The 10,159-nt window shown below is 37.5% G+C and overlaps 1 protein-coding gene across 1 annotated transcript; it reads left to right on the top strand.

Annotated features, from left to right (window-relative positions):
* Window positions 1–2,158: 2,158 nt before the first annotated feature.
* nutf2 (nuclear transport factor 2) lies at window positions 2,159–8,642 on the top strand. Its single transcript, XM_055027937.1, has 5 exons — window positions 2,159–2,271; window positions 5,251–5,372; window positions 6,053–6,124; window positions 7,158–7,256; window positions 7,914–8,642. Exons 2-5 carry the CDS (start codon window positions 5,274–5,276, stop codon window positions 8,025–8,027), a joined length of 384 nt encoding a protein of 127 aa, XP_054883912.1. The 5' UTR covers window positions 2,159–2,271; window positions 5,251–5,273; the 3' UTR covers window positions 8,028–8,642.
* Window positions 8,643–10,159: the final 1,517 nt, after the last annotated feature.

Raw genomic sequence — 10,159 nt, 5'->3', positions numbered from 1 at the left:
GTTTCAGTTCACAATGAAAATACCAGAGGAAATGTCTTACACACTTTGTCTTGATCTCTCATGTCTTATTGTGCTCTGGTTGCAGGTTTACCGCAACATCTTCAGTTGTGTAGTCAGTGCTTTCAGAATGTACAAGCCTCTTTTTCCTGTTGTCACAAAAGGAATATGAAAATATTTTTGGGCCAGTAATATCGTACTTTGTAGTTTGATGGTGTTTCTTTTTACAAAAGAGATATATATCTTTAAAGAAAAGTTTGTAATTAAACATCTTTATTCAAAGGTAGAAATAATTTTGCTTGGGACTAATTTCTCTCTAACAATTACAAGGGGAGCAATTCTATTTTCTAAGCTGTCACCAAAAAATTGTCCCCAACTTCCTTAATTTTGGGAGATTGGTGATCGAGCAATACTTAAATGACAAAATGATCTTATTTACTGATGAAGTCTGAAAATCAGACTGTTGCTAACTTAGCAATTTTGTAGCTAGTTTAGTGATTTTTCAAACAAAAAAAAAATTGGTGACGGACAAAGTCGGATCCGGCAAATCAGGCTGTTTAAAGATCGGAGGTCGGCCAGAAAACTGCAGTAGCAGCATTTGTCCATAAACTGATAAATTACCTGTTTCAAAAGGAGTTTTTGTTTTTATGGACATAGGGCAGTGTGTGCAATCAGACCACAATGAAGATCTGATTCATTTTGATGATGTTTCAACAAAATTTATCTATTTCTGTTCCTCCAAACTGTTTTGATGATTCAACCAAATGTCCACCACTAGTTTGAACAGGGAGGGGTGTAAGAAGCTCTTTGTGTTTGTGACTAATTGTTATTGCTGTGTGTTCAAGGAGGCGGTGAAGACACCAGTCACATGAAGAACCAGATGAACATGTGACCATTGGTCAGATCCAAGCTGACAACAGCAGCGATGACTCCAACATGAAGCAGAAGATTCAGATAACCTTAGTTTTTGCAATCTAAAGCAGGGGTGTCTTTTACTCTAACTGAGGTTTAATGGTGCTGACTGTAGTTCTCTGGAGTCTTAAAGCTTTGGAAATATAAATTTGTCAGCCATTCCAGACTGGTGGATGTCAGTGTTGTTATTTGTTTTACTTTTCCTCATTTGTATTTCCTCAGGATGTCTTTGATATTATAATGCAAGGATTTGGAATATTAAAGTGTGACAAAATGTCAAAAACAGATGAAATCTCTAAGCTACTTTTTTACAGCAGTGCATATGCAGGATTAGCAAAATATGTGTAGCCCTTTTCTGCAGAAATGAAAAAGATTCTCCATGCTATTAATTGAAGGTATTTTCTCTGCTTGACATGTTATAATAAACTCTGTTGCTTTTTGTTCATGAATAAATTTGTACTAAATTGTTTCAGTTATACTCAACTCTGCAGGTATAGTTAATAGTTTTCATCAGCTTTACCAAGAACTTTATAATTAAAAATTATTTGCAGCACTTTACAGATTAAATAGAAGCAACTAATGCACCAGTTTTTTTCCCAACATTTGATGTTAATCTGATTACCCAAAGAACATGTTGATTTGATGACAAAACTATCCAAAAAGGATTAATAAAATACATAGATGGTTTTGAGTGGGGTTTATCTTTTGGAAGCATGTTAGTGGTGACTTTAATCATTTAAGTTTCGAAGAAGTTGGAAATATGGTTGTAATACGAAGGAAATATAAAAATGAAAAGATATGTCAACTATAGTTAAATGTAGAGAAAATATATTCCCTCTTTTATTAAAAAAAGATAAGAGATAATTAGAAATCTGTCATAGAAACTAGAATCAATACGTATCAGAATAGGTCATACAGGTCTTAATAAATCACTTAAAGTAGCTGCTTAACATGGAACAGAACTTTGTGATTATTGCAATTTTGAAATGGTACAGAATATATTCATTGAATCTATTGCCCATAAATCACAAAGGAGAGTTTAAGAAAACAGTGAGTAAAATGGGCATAAAATTTACAACTGCAAATATTTTTTGGATGCAAGTAAAATAAAATGTCAAATCACAAGAAGCAGAAGAACAAAAAGGGAAACCTGTCATAGATCTCTGATAAACGTTTGATCCAGTAGATGGCGATAATACAACACATTGAGTGTGAGCGCCTGAGGAGCGCCAAAGGGTGCGAAGAAGATAGACTACAACGACCACGTTGCACCGCGGCGGCTGCGTCCTCGGTTGCGTGCCTTCGCAGCGTAGGAGACATTGCACTGTGCCATCGTGCAGCCGGCCTCGGCGTTACAGTGAGGTAAGTTTATGTCATTTGTTTTATGTACTGGGCACAAACCTACTTGAAAACAAAGAGACATGACTTTATTTAGGTATTTGAATTAAATAAGGATACTACGACCGGTCAAAGCGGCTAATAATCTGGTTTTAGGGGGCTAACGTCGGGCACGCCTATGTGGGGTAGCTGGTCCGGGGGGTCATAAACGCGGGCCCGCAGGAGGTATCCGCACTTTAGAAGGGTCTGGGTATTTTTAGCATGCGGTGAGAAGACCAACCCCAGTGAGTCTGTCAGCCAACGCCTAGAACAAACTATTTCCCGAGCGGCTAACAGGAGCTGGTGGGTGGGAAAGTCTGAATCAACAGACAAGTTTCCTCACAAGCTAGCAGCGGCTACTTGCTAACGTGAACTGACTAAACAAGAGGAGCTTTTACCATTGATCGGCACCACCGCATCGTTTCACCTTCTGCTCTTTAATACCGCAAACTGTGCAGGTTTGGTGCGTTTCTGTCCCTCGGTGTGCGGGTCCTGGCGGGTCCTGTGCTAATGTTTTAGCGCGCTTAGATTGTTCCAGCAACAACCCTGAGAACACGTGACCTGTGCTGTCAGTTTAGGGTTTTGGTTTCACAAATGTGTATTTTCATTTTTGAGAATTACTCATTAAAGCCCCAAATTCCAGTTTTGGGTGTAATATTGAGGTATGTGCTTCTGTTTTCTGTAAAAAGAAAACAAAAAAGTAATTTTCCAATCTACCTTTATTTTTAAATAACTAGAATAACCACAGTGGATCAAAGTGCTAGAGAGAAAAGATGGAAACGCACATCTTTCAATATGTTTCCAAACTGTAAAATGGCTGTTGGGAAGAAATATCAGTTTGTATGTACATTTCATTAGATATGCTACATAATTGTCAAATTGTTTGTGGCACAACATAAATCAACCATTTCATATTATTGCTGACAAGTTTATTCATGTCTGCTGGTGTTTTGGTGGTCTATCTTTATCTGATCAACTCACTCTCAATTCAAAAAAATATAACTTTTAAAAAACTAAAATGACAAAAATGTTTTTTTTTTTACCTTCTCAACAATAAACTAAGCATGACATATTTTAAACAAATAATCATATTTTTTTGTAGGCGCGGGATCATAGATCCAGAACTTCAAATTGTTTTTAGATTGTTAAATAAAATAAAATGTATCCAGTTGCGTTATTATTTTGGGCTTGATTGAAGAAAACTGAAAAAAATATTTAGTTTGTTAGGTCAGTCTTTGTTTGAAAACACAAGTTTTAATACAGCATTTAAAAGCAGAATTTTTTGCACCAAGTCTAGAGCCTTAAGTCAATGAGTGGATATGGTCGTAGTTACCATGATAGTAAAAAAAAAAAATCTAAAATGTTCCATCCAAAATTTAAGTGATTAGATTTTAATTTAAAAGTTGTAATTTTATCCTGATTTATTAAAATTATTCTCTGCTGTTTCCTCACCTGCACCAGGCTGATGGGTTCATCCCAGGTCAGAGCTGGACTTCCTGATCAGATTATCTGGTCATTTTCTCCAAGCTGTAGGAATGCTGCGACTCCAGCAAACCCGCTCATGGAAAACTGCTCACTCAGCTAAAATGTGACTGATGTAGAGTGAGAATATAAACTTTATCTATACATCTATACATCAAGGTCTCTCTTTTGGTGAAACTGGACATTCTATTAGGGTATTGCTTTTGGAAATGAGAGTTGTTTTAAAGGGTCATCTTATCTCCTGTAATGAAAAACAAAAATTACAACTTGTCATCATAATGAGGACTTTCTATTCAACCGTAAACTTCCTTAAGCTCAGCCTGAGTAAATTGTATTTTTAGAATTAAATTATCTTGCTTACGACAGTAATTCAAATATTATTTGCAATATTTAATTTTTAGAACAACATTAACAATTTTAGCATCTTTTATTGTTGTGCTGTATAATACGGTGATGAAAGTATTTCTAAAAATTGTGATAAATTCCTGTCATGTTTTTGTGACATTCAGGAACTTGAACGTCAGCAGGACTATTTAAGTTTATTACTGTTTCTAAGCATTTCAAATAAATAACACAGTGCACATAAAAAGTATTCACCCCTTGGATGTTTTACCCTTTTGTTGCTTTCATAAATCCGTCATTATAACTAAAATTTTGCTTTTTGACCAACAAAACACTTGTCAATGAAACAGAGTTTTACAAAATAATGACGAAAATACAAATCTGTAACACAAAATAAGTGATTTCAAAATCATCCTCATCCTGGGGTGGCTTTGACTAGGCCACTCCAGAACCTCTACCTCATTGTCTTCAAACTCTCTCTGTGATGTTTTAGCTGGATGCTTCGGCTCGTCGTCCTGTAGCTCTCCTGCAGATGGAAAAAAATTGTCCTCTGGGATTTCTGATATTTTGTTGCATTTATTTCAGCAGTCCTGATTTGAGTATTCTTTGATAGTTTATTTCTCAGTGCCTCCTTTGGGATTTGGGGTCAGAGTTCAGGTTATTATTTGAGCTTTTGAAATGCTAATCGGCTGCTCCCAGTTGTTAAAAGAAAACCCCCAAAAACCTAGTAGCCGTGGTTGCGCATCATGACTCTCTTAAAGTAAAAAAAAAAAAGTTAACTTCCAAAACCAGATTAAATAATTGTCTAATAAGAACAAAAGTTGAGAAAAAGAAGAAATCAGAGCTAACAGTTTGTCCATAAAGCTGCACATCTAAAGCACAGTGTTCAGTGTATCTGCTCACCTGTACACATCTGTTGATATTATTCCCCAATAGCTGGCGGCGTTTCTCAAAGAAACAGCTGCTGGCTTGGGCTCACTGAGATGTTCAGATGTTTGTAGCTTTTACATTTCCGCAAAATAAAAAAACTGATCACCTCGGAGTCTTCAAAAAAAGGTTTAACAGAACTGAACAGTTCACTTTAGAGAATTTTTTCATTTGACCAGTGTGTGTGACCTGATGTTTCCCCCCCCTGTCCAGTGTGTGTTGCAGGGTGATTCAAGATGGCGGAGCAGCCTCTGTGGGAGCAGATAGGCTCCAGCTTCGTGCAGCACTACTACCAGATGTTCGATTCGGACAGATCGCAGCTCGGATCAATATATGTGAGTCAAACTTGGGTTCTGCTTGTCATCCTTCATTTTCAGATTCTCTTTAATATTGAACACCTTATCAAAACACCACAAAAACATTTGATCAAAAAATTTGAATTTTTCTCAAATTTTACATGTTTCCGCTGAACAAAGTTATTTTCGAAATGTCAAATTGCGGAACTATGTGGTCAAACAAATGCAGCTACTGACTTAAACCAGTTAGCATCCAGTCAGTTATTGGTTTGGAAGCCTTTTTTTGTGTTACTCATTTGAAAAGTAAATTTTGGGTTTACCAAGGTTTCTTTTCAAGTCAAAGTTATGCAAATATTTGAAGAAGATTTACAACAACCTCAGCTGAACAAACTTAACAACTTAAGTTAAGCACATTAACAACTTAAGCCTCGTTATAAAAATCACAACATCACAGGTAGAGAAATAGAAAATAAAAAAGTTTGGTAGAAATAGTGAGACAATTGCAATATTGGCAGAAACCAAATAATATGAAAAAACACCAAAACAATATTTAATTTCAGCAGCAGCGAGGTAAACATTTAGTTTTTGTAAAACCACTTTCAATAGAGCTGCAACCTTTTGTATTTGATTAATCTCAGACTGGTTCTGTGTGTGGATTGACTGTTTTTCATGAAGACAAATGATTTTTTCCTGTTAATGTTCGTCTCCTCTCCTCTCAGATTGATACATCATGCCTTACATGGGAAGGACAGCCCTACCAGGGAAAAATAGCAATTGTTGAAAAGCTCACTGTGAGTTTTCATGGTAACTTGTGGTTAAAGAAACTTTGACTCTTTTTATTTTATGCTGCAGGTCAATAAGAAAATCCACCTTTTCATAACATTAAAGGATCCAAAGCATTTTTGAAAAACACAATCATTCATTTTAGGGCCTCAGAATATTTCATGTGGGGAAGCCTGGAGTGAACTGTGTAAGATTTTGCTCTGACTGGACAAAATGCAGTCAAAGTAGCTCTATGCAGCATGTCATTTTTCTTAACCCTCTCAGGCTCAGATTACTTGAAAAGACTCTGGCTAAGTTGTTGCAAATCTGCAACACCTGCCTGGAGAGGTGTATTTTTTACATAGTTGTTGAAACAGTCACTATGTCATGACAGTACGGTATGAAGCGGATAATCTGTGAAAAAAAAAGCTCCTCTCCCTTCTTCCAGTGCTAACTAGATACAACCAATCAGACCCAGGAGCGCTGCCAATCACACTTGTGTACACTCCACTCATTCGGAGGCTGCCATGGATGCTAAAGCTGGTTAACATAGCTGCTTATGATAGTGGTTAAACAGTTTTTCTGTAACATTAAGTTGTTTTTCTGCCACTGGAATGTTTGGCAGCAATTACATGGGATTGATTGACAGCGCTAAGCCTTTCTTCCCAGCTCTGATTGGTCGTCTTTGATTGGGAGCGTTGCATTTCTTCAGATTGATCTTTGTTTCAGTCTCATATCAAACTGCCAACATCTAAAAAACAAATAAAAAAAATACAATTTTTTAATAAAAATTGTGACTGCCTGAAAATCACCTCTGTTTTTTAACAATCAGTCCTAAACAGCGTTATCCTTTATATTTCTGTGTATATTCTGACATTTTCATGTAAGTTTGTAATTCTGCAATATTCAGGCATAAACTAATTCAGTAATTGGTGTATTAATCTTTTTTTTACCGATTATTTGAGGAATTCTCTACACCTTGTGTCATTTAGTTAAAGGTTATTGTTATATATAAACAGCTGGGTTGAATTTTCAGACATTTCTGTTTTATCGTGTTCCCAGAGTCTCCCCTTCACAAAAATAGCGCATAGTATAACAGCGCAGGACCACCAGCCAACTCCAGACAACTGCATCTTGAGTATGGTCGTAGGACAGCTAAAGGTAACTGTACCTCTCATCTGTATTTCTTATTTTTCTTCAACTTCATTAGTAGTTTTCCAGAGTCTCTGAAGATCTTTCAAAGGTCTGGAGAAGTGGATGTTGAAATAATTTTGTTTGTCTTTTTTTCATGGCTGTTCATGGTTCCAAATACATGCTACATGTATGTGACCTCCTGTGAGAACTGCAAACGCCCTGAAGTGTCCCGCATGTGCAGTAGAGGGCGCAATACCGTCAGACATTGTTTTGCCATCTGCCATAAAAAAGAAGTGCTCAGTGTTTGCAGAAGTTAACATATATGCTAATTGTGGAGCGTATCTTGCGATTTTGAAGCACATTAACAACTTAAGCCTCGTTATAAACCGTCACGGTTGTTGTTTTTCCTTTTTCTGCGTGTCAGGCCGCAGAATAGAGACGTTTGTCGGGTATCAATGACGTTCAGGTCAGATGGAAGTGACCTGGCCATACAGATTCAGGTCACGTTTGAAAAGATCAGGTACATGTCACATCAAGGCAAAAAAAATCTGATTTGGGTCACATCAGGTTGCCTTAGTGAGCTTGTTTTAATTTAGCATACAATTAATCGATTCATTGCGACAGGCTTAGCGGTGTTGTTTGTATTTGTCAATGATGTGACTCAGTGTCGGTGTCTCTCTGCAGGCGGATGAAGACCCCATCATGGGTTTCCATCAGAGTTTCATCCTGAAGAACATTAACGATGCTTGGGTGTGCACCAATGACATGTTCAGGCTGGCCATCCACAACTTTGGCTAGGCCGCCTCTCTGTGCCGGCGGGCAGGGGCAGCCGCCTGAGACGGAGGAAGACTCCTCCCTCTCTCCGTCTCATTCAGGCCCGCTTGACGAACGAGCAAAAACGCCGGACCCTAGATGTCAATCACCGACCCGCATCCAGGTGGGTTTCCTCTCCTCCAGCCCAGCTGAACTGCGACACGCCTCTTCGCTGAGAGCCGGCCGACCAATCAGATGCCCCTGTCTGCCGCTCCGCCGATCTGCATGACGCTGGGAGATCCTCAGTATCTACACTCAAGCCACTAGAAGGACAAACATCCGATCGATGCCATTAACTCATGCTCTGCTTTGATTCTAACCCGTTCTGCTCTGCCGTCGACTCGGTTCTGTAGATCCGTGTTCCGGTTTGATTTGAGACGCCCCATTCATGTGTTCACCTTAGCTCTTCTTAGTGAGTCAAGTTTAGTTTCTGCCCCTCTAAGCGTGATTTATGCTGCCAGGTTTAGCTGTTGCAGACCAAAGGATGTTGGAGGACGAGCGTTTTTCTTGTTTTCTTTCTTCTTCTCTTTCACTCAACATCTGGGAGTCGACAAGGACTACAGCCACGATAAACAATAAAACCTGGACATTTTTTCTTAACTATGTGGTCTCTCCGTGTCATTTTCTGAACAGGTTTTCTCACCAGAGAAATCATTTGAAGAGCCGATGTACTGAAGTTTTTTTTTTTTTTTTCTTTTGCTTGTTTATTTGTTTGGCTTCAGGCACTTTTTTTGGCCCAGATGTGGCCAATAAAGACTTCCAACCTCCAGAGGTTTTGCTTCAGCTGTCGTAGCAGTGTGGTCACTGAAATGTTATATGATTATGATTACGTCAAGTAAAAAATATAAAAACGATTCAAAGCATATAAATTCAAAAATGACTTTTATTTACATGGTTATCAGTAAAATGCACCAAGAAATCACCTGATTTTCCCCTGATTGGCTTCAAATGGTCAAGTTAATTTACACCTTTTTAATGAACGTTAAAGAGGTTAATAACCAAATAAAGATTTATCTACTGATCCTGGTAGGAATACAAATTTTATATTCAAAATCCAGGGGTGGGTTTACTGGGGCCTGGAGTCAATTTTGGTGCAGAAAGATTCTACTAAGGCAAATTAAAATATAAGTTATTCTACTGAGCAGGTATGAATTATTGCATGTTGGGTTAAATATGTTCCTAAGCATTAGCTCCAACTTACCCAAAATTGCTATAACTTAATTTTAAACTATTTTAGTGTTATTTATAGAAATTTAAATCCCAAACTATTAATCCTAATTTTCCAGATATGGGGAAAATGTATAAAGCAATAAAAATATTTAAAAAAGTTTAAAGATTCCACAAAATTTGCCTTTTTAATAACTTTAAAGTCTGGCCCATTTAATCACCCTAAGATTATATTATTAGATTATATTATTATTGTTCAAATCAGGCAATAACATTTCTATAGAAATGCAAAACAACTAAGCCTCTTTAAATATGAGTTTCCTCTTTTGGAACTGAATAAAGTAGTTTTGAAATCTAAATAGAAAAGTGCAGAGGTCTTATTTTTTTCAGCGAATGGGGGAGGGGCAACATTGAATTATTTTATGTGCTATACCAGATAAAAAAGCAGTAACTTGACTTTGTCTTTTTAACTTTAAGCCCTGAATTGTAGGAATGAAGAAAGAGACAAAGGGTCCGATTATTACCTCAAAATATGAGGTAACCTCTGGAGGAGCATTAAGGACTATAGTCACTGCATAACCGCTGGAAAAGAAACACCTTAATTTAATGTTTTGTGTCATCAGGGGAACTACTGAGTCTATAGGAAGCAAAACTTCTGCATATCTCAAACCCACAGCATGTAGCTGTGGGTTTACAAATCTTGGCAGTGGGTTCTTTTCTGTTAAAGTTACACAAATCGTACACAAGGGGAGTACAAACGTGCATAAATAGTCTTGAAACTGAAGACACAAATGAAATATGAATTGTTTACCAGAATGTCCCCTGAAAACCAAGATGTTTTAAACATGACTGTACAGTAGATGGCGCTATCCTCGTGAGTTAGCCTGAGACGACTTTCAGGTAGGAACCAATGAGCGGAGACTGTGTGAATAGTCGGAACGGAAGGCACG

Source organism: Poeciliopsis prolifica, unplaced genomic scaffold (assembly GCF_027474105.1).
Source record: "Poeciliopsis prolifica strain line A6 unplaced genomic scaffold, Auburn_PproV2 SCAFFOLD001, whole genome shotgun sequence".
Taxonomy (NCBI): Eukaryota; Metazoa; Chordata; class Actinopteri; order Cyprinodontiformes; family Poeciliidae; genus Poeciliopsis; species Poeciliopsis prolifica.
Note: the sequence above shows the minus strand (reverse complement) of the source record. Positions and strands in the feature narration are given on the sequence as shown.

Bases quoted from the DNA above. Each gene is read 5' to 3' on its own strand.
- nutf2 (XM_055027937.1), top strand. From the start codon at position 5,274: ATGGCGGAGCAGCCTCTGTGGGAGCAGATAGGCTCCAGCTTCGTGCAG. The intron at 5,373-6,052 runs GTGAGTCAAACT...CTCTCCTCTCAG, and splicing joins CGCAGCTCGGATCAATATAT to ATTGATACATCATGCCTTAC. The intron at 6,125-7,157 runs GTGAGTTTTCAT...TCGTGTTCCCAG, and splicing joins CAATTGTTGAAAAGCTCACT to AGTCTCCCCTTCACAAAAAT.